Source organism: Misgurnus anguillicaudatus, chromosome 2 (genome assembly GCF_027580225.2).
Source record: "Misgurnus anguillicaudatus chromosome 2, ASM2758022v2, whole genome shotgun sequence".
NCBI lineage: Eukaryota > Metazoa > Chordata > Actinopteri > Cypriniformes > Cobitidae > Misgurnus > Misgurnus anguillicaudatus.
Genome location: NC_073338.2, coordinates 38,359,899 through 38,382,173, shown reverse-complemented (window position 1 = coordinate 38,382,173; position 22,275 = coordinate 38,359,899). Strand labels below are relative to the sequence as shown.

At 39.0% G+C, this 22,275-nt stretch overlaps 1 protein-coding gene and 1 pseudogene across 1 annotated transcript; both read left to right on the top strand.

The window, feature by feature from the left end:
- The first annotated feature begins 1,057 nt into the window (after positions 1-1,057).
- LOC129442833 (uncharacterized) lies at positions 1,058-6,578 on the top strand (annotated as a pseudogene).
- A 1,381-nt stretch (positions 6,579-7,959) lies between these two features.
- LOC129442832 (uncharacterized) lies at positions 7,960-15,746 on the top strand. The gene is made up of 3 exons (XM_055203122.2): positions 7,960-8,318; positions 10,349-10,371; positions 11,496-15,746. Exons 1-3 carry the CDS (start codon positions 8,040-8,042, stop codon positions 12,952-12,954), a joined length of 1,761 nt encoding a protein of 586 aa, XP_055059097.2. The 5' UTR covers positions 7,960-8,039; the 3' UTR covers positions 12,955-15,746.
- The last annotated feature ends 6,529 nt before the right edge of the window (positions 15,747-22,275 follow it).

Genomic DNA, 22,275 nt, shown 5'->3' with positions numbered 1-22,275 from the left:
TATTAAGATTGAGCCAATTTCTTTAGACGTGCCGAAACTGGCAATGAACTGAGAGATGATCAGGATAGATCGCACGTTTTCCAATAGATCACGCTTTTGAGAAATGATCTTAAGATTAAATTCATAACGTTTTCTATGCATGTGAAGATAACCTGTCTTGTGTATGGCATCCTACACAAATTGGTGCCCCAGGTCAAGATCACTTCATTTATTCGTGCCCTTGAGAAATCATGACACCACTTTGGACATTAAATCTCATATTTAAAAGGGGAGTTAAAGTAAAAGCAAATATTGTACACTTCTCCATCTATTGGCCAGTACTGTATCTTTATACAGCACTTTGGTACAGTATGCCCATATGTCTTTATTAGGGCTGTAAAAACATTAATCACGATTAATTGCATACAAAATAAAAGTCTGTGTTTGCATAATATATTTGTGTGTATTGTGTGTAATCATATGTATATATGAACACACACACACACACACACACACACACACACACACACACACACGTATACATTTAAGAAAAAGAATCATGTATGTATTTTTTATATACAATATCAATTATCAAAAAAAAAAAAAATACATGTAAATGTTTCTAAAATGTATGCATCCATTGTGTGTGTATTTTTATATACAAAATAATTACACACAGTGCACACACATATATTATGCAAACACACTTTTATTTTTTATTAAATATTTTGTATGCGATTAATTGTGATTAATCTTTTGACAGCCCAAGTTTTTATATAACTTTTTCGGTTATATTTTGTATTATGTTACACTTTTATTATTAATATAATCAAAGACGAAGGTCATGTGACCTGGGGTAACTTCCCTCTTCCTGTGCTCTCTCTTTTAACCCCCCTATCCAGTTTTAAATCTGTCAATGAATCATTAAGTATCATTTATCATATTTGTTTATCACATGAGTGTTGGTCACGGAACCGTCCGTCCAGACATTTTCATGCTATTGTTTGTAGGTGATTAATATGTCCTCTTTTCTCCTTATAAAATCATGTAATCCTTCTCAATAAACCTTTTACTGTGATATGAACGGCATATTGTTGTCTGTTTCTCTTCATGGTCCCTGATATCAGATCTCTGCTGCTCAGTCCTGGGTTTTGAGATTCCGTCTAAGTGGGCTGCAGAATAGGGTGTGTGGTTAATTTTGGGAAATTTCACTTATTTTCAAAAGTTGACAAGTACAGTATGGGGGAGGGCTTAAGGAAGTCTGCAGGCTAGTAGATGCTGAAACGCAACCTGAATGTGATGTGACAACATGGCTACCGCCTCACCATCTTGTGTGAAAGACTGTTACCTTTGCTCTTCTTCTTTAAAAGACTCGGTTGTTTTAAGATGCTGTCACAGTTTGTGTAAAAGCTGCTTAAATAGCTACTGGGAGTTCAACAAGACTCTGGATTGTCCTGTTTGTTTAAAGGAGACTCACTGTTCTGTGCTTCTGCAGGATCTGAGTGTTTCCTGCTTTGCCACCGTGTGTAAATTCTCTCATGATAGCAACGCAAAACCAAACAATGCTAGGAAAGCAGAAACTGTGATGGTAAGTTTCACTTTACATAACTCTACAGATGCAAAGTCAGGGTTTTATGGGGTTAAATATATATTTTTTCCAATTTATTTGGGTATTTCTCTTGCATTTGAAATGTATCTACATTAGAATCTTTGCTAAACGGTACTCATTGTATAAGAGAGAAGAAGTTGTGTTTTTTTTTGTTTTTTTACTCCCGCTTAAGTTCTGTGGTGTTAACCGAAAAATGTATGATCTTAAAAAATTAGGCACCAGGAAACAAAAGGATGTTTTTTCCATAAGTATATATAAGAATTCAAAATGTATACAACCACCATCAATGCTCTTTCAAGATAAACAACACGATGCCGCTTTCGGCCCGATACCACTAGCAATGATCCGACTAGTAGTGTTGTAGTTCTCGAGACTGGCCTCGGTCTCAAGACCACTTTTTAAAGGTCTTGGTCTCGTCTTGGAATCGACCGCATTTTTACTCGTTTCGTCTCGGTCTCAGACAAAGTGAATTTTATTTCAAGACCGGTCAAGACCACAACTGATGGCACACTGCAAAAAAAATATTTTCAAGAAAAACATCTTAGTATTTTTGCTTTGTTCAATTGTTCAATTACAGCACATATTTTTACAGTGTTGCAATGGTCTTGGTCTTGTCTCGGTCTCGGCCTGTCTTGGTCTTGGTCATGACTTGGTCTCGGTTTAGGTGGTCTTGACCACAACACTACCGACTAGCACACCCTTTTATCTTTTCTCATCACAATGACCATATTTAAAGTTTACCACGTTCGTAACATTTTAACGTTCGTAAACTTTCGGACAGAAACCCCATCAACTCTTCATCCCACCCAGAGCATGTGTGACCTAGACAATCTTATATCTTACTTGAGAACCGCTAAGACATTAGGAGATGGAAATTTAGCGTCAGAATAAAATGTTCGAACGTTATGATTTTTTTACAGAAACTCTCTGCATCATTTAACAACGCATATCAGAATTAAACCCACACAAGATGTTTTTATCGTTTTGCTACTGATAGAATTACATGGAAAAATTATATCTCTGTTTCCTTTAGTTTCAACGTTTAGTGTTTGTAACTGTTTGGACAGAAGGAGTTAAGAACTTAAGCGAATGTTTCCATTGCATTGTGGTGGATTAAGGAAATTATACTTTCAGTTTAGTAGTAGTATTTTGTAGAAGACACACCAATATAAATGTTATGCACCAAAATTCAGGATTATATTCAAGGAAATGAAAGAAATGACTTAGGAAAAGCCCTGATGCACTGGATGTCTCACCCGGACACCCCCAATTTCTGGGGACGAAAATAAAATAAAGTCTCATTTTACGATAATGCCAAGGCTTAGTGGGATAAAATTAACTTTATGATTTCTTACATCTATCTTAAACAAAACAGTGAACTAAAAATAAAAAATTACAAGAACTGGGTATTATACAATCTTGTTCATTACACCCCTTGAGGAACGAAACTGTGGAATCGCCCAGCACCTACAAAGCACCTATGAAGAAACTTACAGAGGTAATATAGAACCACTATAGCACCAGATATGGTTCTATATAGCACATAGAGCTCTACATAGGGACTGTGCTATATGGCACTTAAAATGGTTCCTCTATGATTACGAGGCAGTGAACCACTTTTAGTGCTATTTAGCAACGTTTGTTTTTAGAGTGTATGAAATCTGTCCGAATGCTTTCTCTTTTGTACTAAATACAAAAAATTAACTATAATTTATTTGTAGATATTTAGGAAACATGTTATGTTGTTCACATATCTCTGAAAAACAAAAAATGTTGTGGACGCCAACCCCTGATATGAACTGCAGATTGAGTTATAAAAAACATTGCAAACATAAAAATGAGCAGATTAACGTATGCTTTCCATCGTCAGTTGCTCTCATGTGGGAAAAACGTCTCCAATATTTTAAAAATTATACTGCAATATAAAGTTTAACCACTAAAAGTCAATGTTACTTACCGCTCCTCCAACAATCAAAACAACAAATGTTTGGTAGCATATTTGCTCTGATAGAGTCACTCCATATTAACATAAATAGTGGTGAAGTCAGTGGTGAAGAAACTATCAGAGATAATGAACACTATGGGCAGCATCAAAACAGAAGACGACATTAACTGGAGGTCAAATATGAATAAGTGGAAATCAATTTAATAATATACATAACATCCAGCTGACTTCCTACAAAGCATCTACATTCTTAACATGTTTGTTTTATTTGTTTTCAGAGAGAGCAGTCAAGTAAAACCAGGTAAGAGCTATTTTTCCTAAAACAAATATGTCAATATTACAATATTGTGCATTGTTATACTCGTATGTCTTATGAAGCAATGGTAACTTTTGATTAATGAGCTTGCATTTACTTTGTTGAGAGGGAGTTGTGAAATTTCCTTTGTTAATGTAGAAGCCTGGTGCATGCAGGTCAACCAGGTCACCACGTCCTTGTTTGCATTGTATAAATCTCTATGAATGATTATTTATGTATAAATATCCAGACTTGCTTACTCAGGTGTTGATCATGCAATTGTTTCAGACATTTCCTAGTGTCTAGCAGATGTTTCTTTTCTGTACCCTATATAATGTGAACTTTCTAATCTTTAGTCTATGATTTGAATGGAATTCAGTGTCTGTGTCGTTCATTGTCTTATGTTGGCTTAGTTTAAGCTATAGAATCAGCTTTTCCATTGTATCATATAAAAAACTTTGATGTGTGCTTCTAGGGACAAGGATGTAGATACAGGTGTGATGCTACATGGCGTAATTCCTTCAACAAGTGAATCTGAAGAGGAACCTCATCCACCACCCACAGCTACATCTAAATCATTGAGGTCCATCCTGTGTCCAAAATGCGGCAAGAGATTCGAAAAAAATCTGACCTGAGAGCTCACGAAAAAGTGCATGTCTTAAGAAAGCCGTATCAGTGTTCCACATGTGGAAAGAGTTATGCTGGGAAAGATGAGCTTACTTTACACATGCGTCTGCACACAGGTGAGAAGCTGTTTACCTGCTCTTACTGCAACAAAAAGTTCACCAAAGAGAGGTGTTTGAAGTCCCACTTAAGGAGCCACACAGGGGAAAAGCCGTTCTCTTGTTCTCAATGTGGGAAAAGTTTTTCTCAAAAAAGTGCCCTAAAAAATCACATGCGGCTGCATGCAGGAAATCTGCCTTATCAGTGTGATCATTGCGGGAAGCTTTTTAACAGTGGAGTTGCTATGAGGACCCACAAGGTGATCCACACCGGTGAGAAGCCTCTTCCATGTCCACAATGTGACAAAAGGTTTTTCCTAAAGATTGACCTGAAGACTCACCTGTATAGCCATTCTGGGATCAAACCATTCAGCTGTTCTGTGTGTGGGAAGAGTTTCGTAACGAAGCAGGTACTTAACACTCATCAGGTCGTTCACAAGGACGACCGCCCCTTTCACTGCACACAGTGTGAGAAAAGCTTCAAAAGGATGAGCCATCTAACATCACACATAAAGACCCACAGCTCTGACACCCCTTACAAGTGCACCTACTGCAGCAAATCCTTCAAACTTCCCTTCTACCTAAAACTGCATGAGAGTATTCACAGTGAAGAGAAGCCTTACAGATGTGAGAAGTGTGGAAAAAGCTTTCGTTTATCAGGTGATTGCACCAAACATCAGGCTGTACATTCAGAGGAAAAACGGTACAAGTGCTCAATCTGTGATATGAGGTTTCGCTTCAACAGTTCGCTGAGGGACCACAAAGTCATTCACTCTGATGACAAACCTTACCAATGTGAGAAGTGTGGAAAGAGCTTTAACAGACTCGATACCCTGAAAAACCATAAAGCGATCCACACTGATGAAAGACCTTATAAGTGTTCTCAATGTGATTTGTCTTTTAAGACTTCATCTTCGCTCAGGTTACACAAAATTATTCACTCCAAGACCCTGCTACACTGCAGCATCTGTGACAAAACCTTCACTCGCCAAAAATCGTTCAAAATTCATCAAGACATTCATGCAGGGATTAAAGTTTACAAATGCTCTAAGTGTGGAAAATGCCTGAGCTCGGCAAGTAACTTGAAGAATCACATGGAGCAACACTTTGAAAGGAAAATGTACCACTGTGGTGAGTGTGAGAAGAGTTTCACCACAGTGGGATGCCTGAGGAAGCATCAGATGAAGGTGCACATTGATGAGAAGCTGTAAATAATTCCAAAGGGATAATGGTTACTAACCAGCTGCAACATTCAGGAGAGAAGGAGCATATTTGCTCCCATTGCGTGAAGGTAGATGTAGAAAGAGGATCAGTAGGCATGAGACGATTCACTCTTTGATTCACTCACGATTCAGAAGAGAGACCTCAATGATACTCAGTTTGGTAAAGAATTGATCTATTAAGAGCCACCATCTAAAACATAAAAAAATAAATGGTGAGTTGAGATAATGTTTAGCATTGTTTGTTTATTGTTTTTCTATTTAAAATGTCAGATTTTTCCTTCTTTGTAAGCCGTGCAGGAATTGGTTACATTTAAGTGAAATGTAGTTACTATATACTACTGTATAATAGGTAGTTTTATGTATGCATGCAATTAGATTTGTATAAAAAAAGTTAAGGTGAAAAATATATTTTTAATTCACACAACACCTGTACAAAGCTTATGAGTCAAGACCCAGAAGAATTGCTAAAATATTACTGCAAGAGAGAATTAACAATAATAATTGTAGTCAACGTATGCTTTTTGTTTTTAGCTTTATTTTTCTATGCATTTTTTGTATTTTCAAATAAAACTCACATTACATAAAATGTTTCTTAGAATTAAGAGGTTGTTTCCCCACACTCCACATTTACTAATCCTAATCCTAATGTTTTTCATATAACCCTGCATAATCCTTATTATGTTATCCTCATATTTCTTCCATACTGAAAAATCCAGCAAAGACCAGCATAAGCTGGTAGCTGGTTTTAGCTAGTTTAAGCTGGCAGTAGCTGCTCTAAGCTGGTCCTCCCAGCCTGGCAAAGATGGTCAAGCTAAACTAAGTCCAGCAAGACCAGCTTAAAAAGTGACCAAAACACAGCTAGACCAGCTTGCTACACCAGCAATACCAGCTAAAACCAAGCTGGAAGACCAGCTAAAACCAGATCAACAGCTTATGCTGGTCTTAGCTGGATTTTTCAGTAGGTTTATGTCGTGGAATTTTAGTTGCATTCAATAATACTATTAAAGAGTGAAGATCAAGGATCAAACACAGACACACTGTGAACAGAATTTTCTTTGTCTAATTTATAGTCTCTCATCCTCAGTATGCAGAAGTAAAAATGATTACAAAGTTGTACACATATTTATAGCAAGATACTGAAAAATACATAGTCATTCCAACTCCGCCCATGAACCAAAAATCGTCATCTTAGTTCCAGTGTCACATAGAAAATAACCTTCAATTTATCAATGATTAAGAAACATATCAGTTGAAGCAGTCTAGTCAAATAGAATAAATTATTTTGGTCAGTGAACTCGATTGTTTACTGGGTTTTCTAACTTGTTCATGATTTGTTACTTATCTCATTCACTAAGCCCCCTTTATCTTATCTAATAGGACTTTGTATAATGTTCTAGTCCTTGGAAATTTTACTGCTGAAAAGACAAAAAGAACAGAAATCTTCCACAATAGCAGAAGAACAGGATTTTGCATTTAACAATTATAAGTTCATAAACTATAATAAAAATAGAAAAAAAAATCTCCCACTACAAAGCAATAGTAACTTTCATTTGTCTTAGCTTGCAAATATAAAGATTGAGCCATTTTCTTTGGACGTGCCGAAACTGGCAATGAACTGGTCAGCTCAGGTCATGTTGACACAAGCATCTTCCTTGTTCTTAGTTTTAACTTCTCTGTCACTGTAGCATTACAAATGTACCATTAACCAGGCTTGTATTGTTGTGGAATTTTTACCTTGTTGAACACATGAATAATTAAAATCATAACCCAATACAGTTTAAAATTATTTTAATATCTTGCAAGAGGCATTTTCGTCTGCACAATTCAGACTGGTCAGAGAAAAGGTGAACTTTATATATTTTTTATATATAATATCAATTATATAAAAATCTAAATAAATAAATATATATATATATATATGAGTGTTGGTCACGAGACCGTCCGTCCAGACATTTTCATGCTATTGTTTGGAGGTTATTAATATTTCCTCTTTTCTCCTTATAAAATGTAATCCTTCTCAATAAACCTTGTCTATCTCTCTTCATGGTCCCTGATATCAGATCTATGCTGATCACTCCTGGGTCTTGAGATTATACCTGTCTAAGTGGGCTGCAGAATAGGGGGTGTGGTTAATGTTGGGGTTGGGAAATTTTCCTTATTTTCAAAAGTTGACCAGTACAGTATGTGGGAGGGCTTAAGGAAGTCTGCCAAACAGGTGGAATTCTGAGTGGGTGGCTTAAAAGCAGCCTGAATGTGATGTGACAACATGGCTAACATCTCACCCACTCCTGTGAAAGACTGTTATCTTTGCTCTTCTTCTTTAAAAGACTCGGTTGTTTTAAGATGCTGTCACAGTTTGTGTAAAAGCTGTTTATACAGCTACTGGGAGTTCAACAAGACTCTGGATTGTCCTGTTTGTTTAAAGGAGACTCACTGTTCTGTGCTTCTCCAGGATCTGAGTGTTTTTCACTTTGCCACAGTGTGTAAATTCTCTCAGGACAGCAACGCAAAACCAAACCATGCTAGGAAAGCAGAAACTGTGATGGTAAGTGTCACTATACATCACTCTACAGACGCAAAGTCAGGGTTTTATGGGGTCAAAAACATTTATTGTTTGTATATTTCTATTGCATTTGAAATGCATGTACACTAGAGTCTTTGCTAAACGGTACTCATTGTATAAGAGAGAGGAAGTTGTTTTTTGTTTTTGTTTTACTTCTGATTATAGGGTATCTAATTTTAAAAAATGCTAACGGTAGCCGTCTAGCAATGAAATCACGATCCCACCCTCCATTCAAATCGCCATCAAAAGTCACACCTCTTTCAAAACACATGAACACGCACAGATCAGACAGTCACATTTCATGTCTTATTCACCAGTGAGAAAACTTTGCAGTACAACATTTCCAAAATAACCAACATAAGCTACTGGTGTACATCAGAATTAGTTAAAGCGCACTTTCCGTTGTGTAGACGTAGTAACTATATCGTTACGCTAATCCGTAAACAAACACAAATTTAATAAGCATCACAATGTTTCATCAAAGTAGAATAACTGAATCCATCTCAATACAAACATATCGCATACCTTTGCATCTCGTGGTAAAGCAGTAAAGTTACCGATGTTAATTTGGGTTTTTGCTCTGTTGAAATATAATTTTAAATCATTGTTTTTGTTTTCCTGTTCACCTAAATATGAAAGAAACAGCAAGGTATTGGAAGCTATTAGCTGGAATGCATGCTTTTGTTTTCATAGAGCATATTGACCATTTGTTATCTACTCAAAGGGGGATGATCTGGGATGCGATTACACAGACCCCTCCCTGCTGTAATGGTTATCTGATCAAAGGGGCCTGATCAGGAATGCGTTTACAGCTGTCCTTTCTTGCCTGACTGTAACCTTTCTTTGATGTTTATATTGTAATCTAAAGGCATTGTTTCCATCTGAAGGGACTGCCCCCTTCGAGTGGCTTTAAATGTAATGCATATATACCCAAAGTTAGACTTGGTTACTGCAGCGCCCCGAGCTCTATGCTCTGATTCGAAGAACGCTTTCTGCAATAAAGACTACTGCTCGAGGAAATCCAAGTCTCCTGGTCTTCGCTAAAAAAGTTTCCAACAGCTCTTTGCTGGTCCAGGCAGTTTTTGCTGTTGTTGTTATAAAATATATCTTTCGTTTTGTGGCTCCTGTGCAGGTTGTCAATTCAGCAGAATAGTTTGCCATTCTCAGTCTGTTTATAGGCGGGAGGTGAGCGCACGTGAACGCACCAATGACGTATGGTGTCTGCGTGAACAAAGCTGCGCGGTGGCATTCAAATTACGCTTACGGATGAGGGACAAAAATGGCAATGTCCGTTCGGACCGAGATCTATGATTGGTTGAACATTTTTTGGTCCTACGCCTTTCACAGATGACATAAATTTCTACAATTACATTTAAACAACTTAACACAGTGATTGCTATCTAGGACGCGAGGAGACTTTTAACCAGCATAACTAAAAATGTTTCTGGATCAAATCAGATACCCTGCCATTAAGTTCTGTGGTGTTAACTGAAAAATGTATGATCTTAACAATAACGGGAAACAATAGGATGTTGTTTTTTCCATCTATAAATACCTGAGACCAGAATTAGAGCTCTTGATACAGTAATAATCAATAATAAAAAATAAACTATGATCATTACTCCCAAGATCTTGTAAAATTCTGCCAATGTTACATACTCTTTCAGTCTAAAAGACATTATTATGAAAAAATATTTTAAGAAAATTCTAATGTGAAGCTTCATTGTCCTGTCCCTCTATGTGTTGGCGTGCACGGGGAATATGATTGGTCGAGTTTGAAAAAATAAAATAGTGGCCAAAAAGCAGCTGGAGCACAAATTTAGTGTAAATAAAGTTTTTTCAAAATGTTTTCACCTTTTAATTCCATTTCTAGTGGGAAATTAGTATTGTAGTTTTCAAATGTGGGATTAGTTATCACTAAGCGCTCTCTAGGGCTTTTCACGCTGAACTTAACCCTGGGTTGTCTTTGTTGTAAACCCTGCTTTTAACCCCTTTGTTTTATTTGTTTACAGAGGGAGCAGTCAAGTGAAACCAGGTAAGAGCTATTTTTCTTAAAACAAATATGTCCGGGATCAAACATCTCTACTTACATAAACACTCTGAAATATAAAAATGTGTTAGAATTTAAACCCCACCCGATCTTTATATATATATATATATATATATATATATATATATATATATATATATATATTGTCGTGGAATTTTAGTTGCATTCAATAATACTATTAAAGAGTGAAGATCAAGGATCAAACACAGACACACTGTTAACAGAATTTTCTTTGTCTGTTTTATTATATTCTATAGAATAGTCTCTCACCTTCTGTATGCAGAAGTAAAAATGAGAGCCCCGTTTACAAAGTTGTACACACATTTGTAGCAAGATACTGAAAAATACATAGTCATCCCATCTCCACCCATGAACCAAAAATCGTCATCTTAGTTCCAGTGTCACATAGAAAATAACCTTCAATTTATCAATGATTAAGAAACATATCAGTTAAAGCACATCTAGTCATATAAAAGAAATTATTTTTTTCTCAGTGAACTCAACCGTTTACTGGGTTTTCTAACTTGTTAATGATTTGTTACTTATCTCATTCACTAAGCCCCCTTTATCTTATCTAATAGGACTTTGTATAATGTTCTAGTCCTTGAACATTTTACTGCTGCAAAGACAAAAAGAACAGAAATCTTCCACAAGAGCAGAAGAACAGGATTTTGCATATAACAATTATAAGTTCATAAACTATAATTAAAATAAAAATAAAAAATCTCCCACTACAATATCTAATCCTGTTATTCTCCTGTTCTTTACATTGTGCATTGTATGACTTATGAAGCAATGGTAACTTTTGATTGATGAGCTTGCATTATTAAGTTGAGAGGGAGTTGTGACATTTCCTTTGTTAATGTAGAAGCCTGGTGCAGGCAGGTCAACCAGGTCACCACGTCCTCGCTTGCACCATTGCCTAGCGTCTAACAGACGTTTCTTTTCTGTACCCTATAATGTGAACTTTCTCCAATAAACTTTGGTCTAATAATTTGAATGGCATTCAGTGTATGTGTCGTTTACCGTTTTATGTTGGCTTAGTTTAAGCTGTAATAGAATCAGCTTTTCCATTGTATCATATAAAAAACTTTGATGTGTGCTTCTAGGGATGAGGATGTAGACGGAGATGTGATGCTACATGATGTAGTTCCTTCAACAAGTGAATATGAAGAGGAACCTCATCCACCACCCACAGCTACATCTAAATCATTGAGGTCCATCCTGTGTCCAAAATGCGGCAAGAGATTCGAAAAAAAGTCTGACCTGAGAGCTCATGAAAAAGTGCACGCCTTAAGAAAACCGTATCAATGCTTCACTTGTGAAAAGAGTTATGCTCGTAAAGCTGAGCTCACATTACACATACGTCTGCACACAGGTGAGAATCTGTTTAACTGCCCGCACTGTGAGAAAAAGTTCACCAAAGAGAAATGTTTGAAGACCCACTTAAGGAGCCACACAGGGGAAAAGCCGTTCTCTTGTTCTCAATGTGGGAAAAGTTTTTCTCAAAAAAGTGCCCTAAAAAATCACCTGCGGCTGCATGCAGGAAATCTGCCTTATCAGTGTGATCATTGTGGGAAGCTTTTTAACAGTGCAGATGCTATGAGGAGCCACAAGTTGACCCACACCAGAGAGAAGCCTTTTCCATGTCCACAATGTGACAAAAAGTTTATCCGAAAGGATGAGCTGAACACTCATCTATATAGCCATTCTGGGATCAAACCATTCAGCTGTTCAGTGTGTGGGAAGAGTTTCATATCAAAGCAGGTACTTAACACTCATCAGGTCGTTCACAAGGACGACCGCCCCTTTCACTGCACGCAGTGCGAGAAAAGCTTTAAAAGGATGAGCCATCTGACATCACACATAAAGACCCACAGCTCTGACACCCCTTACAAGTGCACCTACTGCAGCAAATCCTTCAAACTTCCCTTTTACCTAAAACTGCATGAGGGTATTCACAGTGAAGAGAAGCCTTACAGATGTGAGAAGTGTGAAAAAAGCTTTCATTCATACAGGGATCGCAATAGACATCAGATTGTACATTCAGAGGAAAAATGTTACAAGTGCTCAATCTGTGATATGAGGTTTCGCTTCAGCAGTTCGCTGAGGAGTCACAAAGCCATTCACTCTGAGGACAAACCTTATCACTGTGAGAAGTGTGGAAAGAGCTTTAACAGACTCGATTCCCTGAAAAGCCATAAAGCGATCCACACTGATGAAAGACCTTATAAGTGTTCTCAATGTGATTTGTCTTTCAAGACTTCATCTTCGCTCAGGTTCCACAAAATGATTCACTCCAAGACCCTGCTACACTGCAGCATCTGTGACAAAACCTTCACTCGCCAAAAATCCTTCAAAATTCATCAAGATGTTCATGCAGGGATTAAAGTCTACAAATGCTCTGATTGTGGAAAATGCCTGAGCTCGGAAAGTTGGTTGAAAAAGCACATGGAGCAACACTTTGAAAAGAAAATTTACCACTGTGGTGAGTGTGAGAAGAGTTTCAGTTCCGTGGCATACTTGAGGAAGCACCAGAAGATGGTGCACATTGATGAGAAGCTGTAAATAATACCAAAGTGACACTGGTTACTCAACAGCTGCAAAATTCACGAGAGAAGGAGCATACTTGCTCCCATTGCGTGAAGGTAGATGTAGAAAAGGATCAGTCGGCATGAGACGATTCACTCTTTGATTTGAACAACACTTAGGGCCTTATTTTAACAATCTGAAATGCAAGTGCGAAGCGCAAAGCGCAAGTGACTTTGTGGGCGGATCTTGGGCACTGTTGCTATTTTCCCGGCGGGAGAAATAACTCTTGCGCCAGGCGCAAATCAATAAGGGGTTGGTCTGAAGTAGGTTCATTATTCATAGGTGTGGTCTGGGCGTAACGTCAAATAAACCAATCAGAACGTCATCCAACATTCCCTTTAAACGCAAGTGCGCAAGTTTCATGGCGGGTTGCTATTATTATGACGGATTTACCAGGGGCACGGCAGGAGCGGTTCACAGCCGAGGAGACCGACGTTCTTGTAAGAGCAGTCAAAGACAGAGAAGTTGTTTTGTATGGGGATGGGAGAAACCCGCCCAAATCAGCATTGGTTAAACAGGCGTGAGAGAGGAAATAGCCACAATTGTCTCATCAGCTGGCATCCCCAGGACGTTGCGCCGCAAGCGCTACAATGATGTCAGGAGACGGGGGAATCCCAAGCTTGCCAGCATAAATCGGGCACGCCGTGTAACGGGAGGTGGATCTGCCTCTACACAGGACCTGATGCCAGATGAGGACATCGCTGCGTCCACCCTCACCGCTGGAAGCCAAGAAACGCAAAGTCCAACCCCAAAGTACACTTACAAAGCAAGTTCACATACATGAAGGTTTCTTATGAAAACATTTTAATTATTATTAAGATAAAATAAACGCAATACAGCCACACAACAAACTTATGAAAATATTTTAATCGTTATTTGCATGATAATTTTTTAACGCAGCCACACAATAAATAAAAACTATCACCACAATGCTCACCACAATGATTTCCCTTATCTCATGTGTTAATATTTTTTATTGTAACAATTTATGATTAGCAAAAATAACTGTTGCATCTGTGTAGATTAGATAAGCAAAGTGTGTGCGCGTTGTGCACGCTATACATTATGGTCAAGCATGCGCCCTTAAAATAGCATAATGAACAACGCGCCACTGACTTTAGACTAGTTTTTTTTTTGGTCAGTGGCGCAATTGTTTTTTGAAACTGCAAAATAGCATCAGGGATGGTTTGCGCCAGAACACGCCTCCTTTTTTGCGCTGAACCGCCCAGGGAGCGCAATTTCATTCCCTAGTTTGCCGACGTGCGTCTGTGGACGGAAAAACCCACTGAGCGCCGGTGCAAAATACGAATGATACATGCGTCACTGACAAAGTCAATTGCGCTGGGTGCAAGATAGGGCCCTTAATGTTCATTTTCAAAACTGTGCTGCTCACTGGGTGGTTTGTGGTGTTCGTTGATGATTAAAAACAAGTAGTGTAGCGAAATACAGTTTCTGTCGTGTTTTATTTGGCATTTTGTAAGACTCGAATATAGAGCGGAAGTATATACGCGGTTGTAAGGTATCTAAAGAAATAGTTCCATTATAGCAAATAACAAGGATTGAAATCATACATTACGCCAATATATTTGTTTTGATTCATCAACGAGCGCCGCAGACCACTCGGTGAGTAGCACAGTTTTGAAAATGAACATTATTAAGTGTTGTTTTAATGACATGTTTGTGCAGTCAAGAGACGCTTCTAAACGAGTCAAAAAGTCAAGACACCACCCATTGTCAAAATTTCAGTGTCCATCACTGTAGTTCATCCAAAACAAACCAGAAATGACACTCAAAGTGTTAAATACCGGAATTATCCTTTAAAACAGTTTCCCAGCTTAAAAATGTGTGGTTGTTGCGTTTGGTTGCACTAATATAATATACTAATATACATATATATGTATCTGGCCACTTTATATTTGGCCATCTGCTAACGTCTTCTATCCACTCCACTGTAGTACACGGATCTGGTAGATGTGTTGAAAAAGTTGATAAGTCAACTTTTTAAAATAACATTCTCTGTGTTGCTTCATTCTTATTCTTGCCATACTTCTGTTACCAAACTGCGCGGGCATACTTTGCTACGTCATCATTGTGTACAAACAGTAAAAGGGTTTATTGATCTAAGCTGTTGTGTTTATTAATTCATACAGCTTTGCTTTAGTAAAAAATTTTTCCTCCGCTGTTAACTTCAACCCGCTGTTCACTCTCGATTGGGAAATAGGTATGGTTTCTAAATTTGTTTAAAATGAAATGTATTGAAAGCTCAGCTTTGTTATATAAAAAAAGGAAATAAATTGTACTGTCAATTATTACTTTTATTTTTAAAGTCTTATGATTAATATACTGAAATAAATATATTTGCATATTTTTAGCAAATATCTTGTTTAAAATGACAAAAACCTTTATTAAATTTGCATGTCTACTTAAGATGGTCTGTTCATGAATCTTTTTCCTCATCTGTATTCAAGACTAATCTGATTAAAGGTTTATTGTAAACATTTTTAGGATTGGGTTTTCTAAAACACTTCTAGCTTGACCACAGAATCAGATATATTTGCAGGTATTTAAAGATGCAGTGTGTAAATTTTAGCGGCATCTAGTGGTGAGGTTGCGAATTGCAACCAACAGCTAATGCACTGCTCACCCCTCGCTTTTGAAACACATAGAAAAGCTACGGTAGCCGCCACCGGACAATCATGTCATCGTCGGAGACAACTTAGTAAAAAAAATTGTCTGTTAAGGGCTTCTGTAGAAAATGGTGGCACAAAATGGTGACTTCCATGTAGGGATGTTAACAATTAATCGATCTTCGATTAATTGTCGATAAGAATTAATTCGACAAAAATTAACGATTGTCGACAAAGCAAGCACGTGTGTCCGGCGCCTGCGCAAAGCACATACACAGCTGGTGAAATAATTAAACAAGCACGAAGAAGTTAAACTAGCCATGATATCACAACGATGCTTGATGCCAAACACTCACTTGGGCTTTATAACCTCATTCGAGACGAGGCTGGCTGCTAACGCAACGAAATGGCATCCGCAGTGGATCTGAGAGGTTCCGATGCCGAAAATCTAAACACAGTTAGGATACTGAAAGCAAAGACCCTCTTCAGGGAAGCCTGCAAGATTAGCATAGCAACGCTGCTAACGCTACACAGGGAAGGAGACCAGAAGCCGTTTCTAATAAACAGATTAAAATGTAAAACTTACATTCTGGCAAGAAACTGTTAAATGTAAACTGTAACTGACTGTTAGGGTTGCCAACTTTCTGAAATGGAAATAAGGAACGCCCGGGGGGGGGGGGGGGGGTTGAAAAAAAAACCCTTAAATGAAGACTTCTGGTGAAAATAGTGGAAACTAATTAATACATTTAGATACACATATTTCATACAACTTCTTAGGCCTAAATATTTAATGAATAGCAAAGTATGCCTAATAAGTATACAAGACTGAACCACATAGATGTGAAATATAAAGGCTATCATGATCATTTTGCCAACAATGAACCATGGTTTTGTTAAGTTTATAATACGCCCTCTTCAAAGACCCCACCCCTTTTTAAACCTTGAGCTACCTAAATCCAGAGCCATAGAAGGATAGAGTTACGTCAAGTCCGTTCACTCCAATGGAACGGTTTTTTTTTTACAGCAATGGCGGACCACGGAGTCTCTCCAAAGTTCCCGGAAGTCACAGTCAGCTCCATAGAGTTGCATTAGAAAGATTGAATGTGTTGAACTTAATACAAGTTTTAAGACTTAATACGCTTGACAAATAAGATTGTATGTTAGCAATACATGTGAATCGATTGACTTTATGCATCAGTGTGTTTGTAGTGCATTATTTCTCATTTAATTAGTACATTTAGGGGGTGTTAGTAGAAAACGGGTCAGGCTAGGACAAGCTGTGGATAACTTTAGCAACACACAACAAACCACTAACAGCCTTGTATTGGTACATTTCGTTTTCTTAATGCAAATTCATCCATTATTGTAAATATTGTGTAATTAGAGAGGCTAAATAAAGTGATGGTGGTATAAAGTGCATATTTATGCATCAACATATGGGTGGAATGTTTTTAACACTGTGGTTTTGCTGGTTAATAAATAAAATAAAATAAATGTATTTATTAATAACTTGTCAAATGTATGCTTACATAGTTAAGAAATTAGTAATCATTTAAAGTGAAGATGATGTTATGTCCCATCAGATGTTTATATTAACAACAAAAAGAAAACTACACTAAGCCAGAAATATTATTATAATTTATAATAAATTAAAATAAATTAATATTAAAGTCTTTTTTAATGTTGTGCTTTGTATATTTATAAATTAAACCACTATGAGTTACATTCACAGCACATTCACTTTGTACATTATAAACAAGCATAACATTATAAACTTACATTAGTACAGTGTGATGCATTTTAAAGTGGCTAAAGGCAGCGTAAAACATGTTAACAAGCCACATACCAGCAGATGACCATACAAATGTTCCTATATTGGTGGATTTAATTTGTCAAAAAACATTGTTTATATAACTACATAACAATACTACATTCACATTTTGATGTGATATAGAAATATTGTAAAAAAAATGCGTTTCTTGACTATAAATTAAGAAAAATCACAGCTCTTTGCCTCTAACTCAATGTATTTCAATGGCTCACTATGGGCTTCTAGGAACTAACTGAAGTCTGCGTGAATCACGTGACGGCCGAGCTTCTGGACTTCCGTTGGCACAACTCTGTTTCTCTATGGCTCTGCCTAAATCCATAATTATTTAATAAGAAACCCATCAGAAATGATTGACACATTATGAGACGAGGGGGAGCGGGACACAGGAAAGAGGGAAAGCACTGGAGAGATAGTGCAGGTTTAGCCTATCACTTTCTTATCAACTATATTTGAGTTTTAAAAATCCACATAATTACATACCATATGAGCCTCTGGAGACGACTGACGGACAATGAACCTTGACATAGCTCCATCCTGTGCCCGCAGCCTCTCACTCCTCTTGTGATTATCTCCTCATGCGTGCTGCTTTATATCACCCACTCCGCCGTGACAAACAGAAAAAACGCGACGGCATATGGTACAATTGGCCTTGTATTCATTGCCCCTCACGCATTCCAGCCACAGGTAATCATTTTCCCATTCAATTTTATATTTTTGTGATCGTTTCTTTTTCGCCGGCTGCTCGGATGCAGTCATTTTTACATTTCCCGCTGTTGACACTTGTCGTCATCGTTGCTATGATACGTGACATCACAATGACTGAAACGACCAATTAAAAGGGCATTCCCTGATGGGGCTGCAAGATGTTAAAACGCTGCGCTGATCATATAATAGACAAACAGAGGGAGAAATGACCGCACCGTCAGGGTTTTCTTATACAAATGACGCGGTCTTTGTCGTGTTCGTAAATAACAGAGAGCAAGCCCACCTCGTGTTAACACAGTTGCTAACTTTTTATTTCTCCTTCCCCATCCCGTTACACATCATTTCCTTGAACTGTTCCCTTAAACTCCTCCCAGATGCCTCTCTTAAAGAGCCCATTACAACATAATATAAATCACACCACATCTCCCCTTCCAAGAATATTTAGAACAGTAAGCCAATAACATGACTATCAATAAGCTCCATTATTATTTTTGAACATACCCCTTAACCTATTACCAATAAAGGAACTCGTGTTTACACCATTGAACTTTTGTCTACTTTATCGCAACACACATTATGTGAAGACCCACAGTATCTCACAGGTCTAGTCTCTTTGGCGGTATTACAGGTCTACCAGACCTTGTTCTGTATGTTCCAGGCGTCTGAACTACTTGAGTTGTTGATGATTCCACAGCGTCCTCCACCTCCTTTGATTGATCACAAGTGTTTAAAACACTTTCAGCACTTGATTCATTATGTGGCATAGGAACAAGATGGCGTCTGTTCCGTCTGATAGTGCCTTGAGGGCTTTCCACTAAGTAAGAACGAGGAGCTGAATGTGAAGCTACCACAGTACCTTCAGTCTTATTATCAGTGATCCAAACCCTCTGACCTGAGGAAAGATGACTGAGTTGTCTAGCGCGATGACACTTGTTGTACCTAGCAGCTTGCTTCTCTCTTAGTCTCTTTTCTTTTGCAGTTACCGCGGGGTATTCCGGAAGGCTCGGAATCAGAAGAGAGTGGTGCTGTGGAAGAGGTGTGCGCAGCCGTCTCCCCATGAGGAGCTGAGCAGGGCTGCATCCATTCGGCAGAGGTGTTGTTCTATAAGCCAGCAAAGCCAAATAAGGGTCTTTTGCCTTGCTGAGGAGATGTTTGATTGTCTGAACATGACGCTCCGCTTCTCCATTGCTTTGAGCAAATTTAGGGCTGCTGGTGATGTGACTGAACCCATACTCTGCTGCGAAGTTGGCAAAAGTCAGACTAGAAAATTGAGGTCCGTTGTCAGAGAAAAGAATCTCTGGAATTCCATGCCGTGAAAACATAGACTTCATGTGAATTATAACATCCTCTGATCTCGCAGGGTTCAATTTGGCAATCTCTACAAATCTAGAAAAATAGTCCACTACCAACAAATAAGTGTGTCCATGTAAGAAGAACAAATCCGCACCCAGCTTAAGCCAAGGCCTGGTTGGAAAATCTGAGGGCATTAACTCTTCGGCTGGGTTTACTCGTTCTTTAATACATGTTGTGCAGTTTTTAACAAGGACATTTATCTGTCCACTTAACCCCGGCCACCACACTGAGTCTCGAGCACGCAGACGACATCTAGCAACACCCTGGTGTCCCTCATGCAATTTCTCCAGCACTGTGCTGCGCATGGCAGAGGGTATAACCAGCCTGGAGCCCTTTAATAAAAGACCATCATGGACTGTGAGAACTGCTCTTTCAGGCCAGAATTTCCTTACCTCTCCTGTTAAGTGGCTAAGGTCCGGCCACCCTTCCTGGCAATGCTCCATCACCTCAGAACAAGTGGGGTCTATTTTCAGCTGTTCTCTGAGTCTTTCCATATAGGCAGGGCTGGATGGCATGCACCCCACAACAGTCTCTACATAGATGTTTGTGTCTTCCATCAAGCTAGCATCAGAATCATGTTCTCCCCGGCTGCTTGTTACAGGTGCACGAGACAATGTGTCAGCCGTCACCAACGTCTTGCCAGATGTGTATGAAATTGTATAATCGTACCTCATCAATCTCATGCGGAATCTTTGAATCCTTGGAGGAAGTTCTGCTAGCTCTTGGATACCCAGAAGGCTCACCAAAGGTTTATGGTCCGTTTCTAGGTGAAAGTAATGTCCAATAAGGAAGTCTTTGAACCTTTCACATCCCCAGGTCAGACCCAAGGCCTCCTTTTCCACCTGGGCATACCGTTGCTCCGTGGGGGTAAGTGAACGTGACGCATAAGCCACTGGTTTCCAACACTCCTCCTCCTTCTGCAGAAGAACTGCACCAAGGCCGTATGATGATGCGTCGGCAGACAGTTTGAGCTCTCTGTTTGGGTTGTACAACGTTAGTACGGGTGTGGAGGAGAGCTCCCGTTTAAGTGCACTGAAGGCCTCTTGCTGTGCTCTACCCCAGCACCATTGATTTCTTTTTGAAAGAAGGTCTCTCAGCGGCCTGTCCTTTTCAGCAAGACATGGTATGAATTTACCTAGTTGGTTTACCATACCGAGGAAGCTGCGAACTTCACTAATGTTGGATGGCTCTTTCATCTCCTGCACCGCTTTAGTCTTGTCTGGATCAGGTCTCACCCCCTTCTCTGAAATTATATGACCCAAAAACTTGACCTGTTGCCTTCCCAACTCACACTTCTCCAAATTCAGTGTGATGCCAGCCTTTTCTATACTGGCTAACACTCTATGAAGTCTTTCGTCGTGCTGAGCCTGTGACTCCCCCCAGATGAGCACATCATCCATATGGCAAATAACACCCGGCAATCCTTCAATGACCATTGACATACGTCTCTGGAAATGCTCTGGTGCTGACGCAATGCCAAACGGCAATCTATTGAAGAAAAATCTTCCAAATGGGGTTATGAATGTTGTATATTTGGCAGATTGATCTGACAGCGGAATCTGCCAGAACCCCATGTTTGCGTCCAATATACTAAAAACTTTAGCACCACCAAGCAGTCCGAGAGATTGCTCCACAGAAGGCAGTATATACTTTTCCCTACAAACTGCCTCATTCAGTTTGGTGAGGTCAACGCAGATACGTACTGCTCCATTCTTCTTAGGCACTGGTACCATGCCTGAGCACCAGTCCGTCGGCTCCTCAACCTTTGTTATGACTCCAAGCTGCTCCATGCGCTCTAACTCCTTTTTAACTTTTCCCAGTAAAGGAAGTGGAACTCTCCTAGGGGTTGTTAGGGAGAACGGAGTCACATCTGGTTTAAGCTTAATGGTGTAGGGCTGGCGTACCATACCTAGGCCCTCACACAACTTTGGGTACATTCTTTTGAGCATGTCAGAATCCACACTGTTGAGCCGTGCAATTAGGTTAAGCTTTACGATGGCTGGCCGTCCTAGAAGTGCTGTGTGCAGATCCTTAACTACATACACATTTTCTTGCACTGTTAGCTCACCTTTGCTGAGGGACTCATGCGATATCCCGATTACCGACAGTGGACTGCCACCTGGCCCCAGTAATGGTTTGTCTGCATTTTCCAGTTTAAAGGCCCCTTTTGTTATATCTCTGAATGTAGACTCTGGAATGACTGTAACATCAGCACCTGTGTCGATTTTAAATTTTACTTTACAGTCTCTAATGGACAGCTCCACAGCCCAAGCATCCTGACCTGTATCTACTGTGCCTAAAAACCAGGGCTCAGATGACGCACTGCACTCCTCTGCATTGATAGCATGCACTGTTTTGGCAGTTTTACACACTTTGCCGTAGTGCCCTTTTTTCCCGCACGTGTGGCATAAAACGTCTTTGGCTGGGCATTGCCATTTTCCATGACCCTGTGCTTTACCACATCTTTGACAGGGCCTTTTGTCATTTTTGTGCATAAATGAAGTTGACACGTGTTTGGGAAAACTAGAGTTTTTGAATTTAAATGGTCTCTGGTTTGCAGTAATTTTATTCATTTTTGCAGCCACTGCATCAATTTCAACTCCGCCTTTTGACTCACCTCTCAAATCAGTCTGCTGTTTTTTTTATAATTTCAGACTGTCGTGCCATATTAATAGCTTTCTCAAGAGTGAGGTCTCTGTCCAGCTGCATCCGCTCAGATAACGTACTGTCTCTTAGACCAACTACAAGTCTATCCCTGAGCAGTTCATCATGAAGAGCACC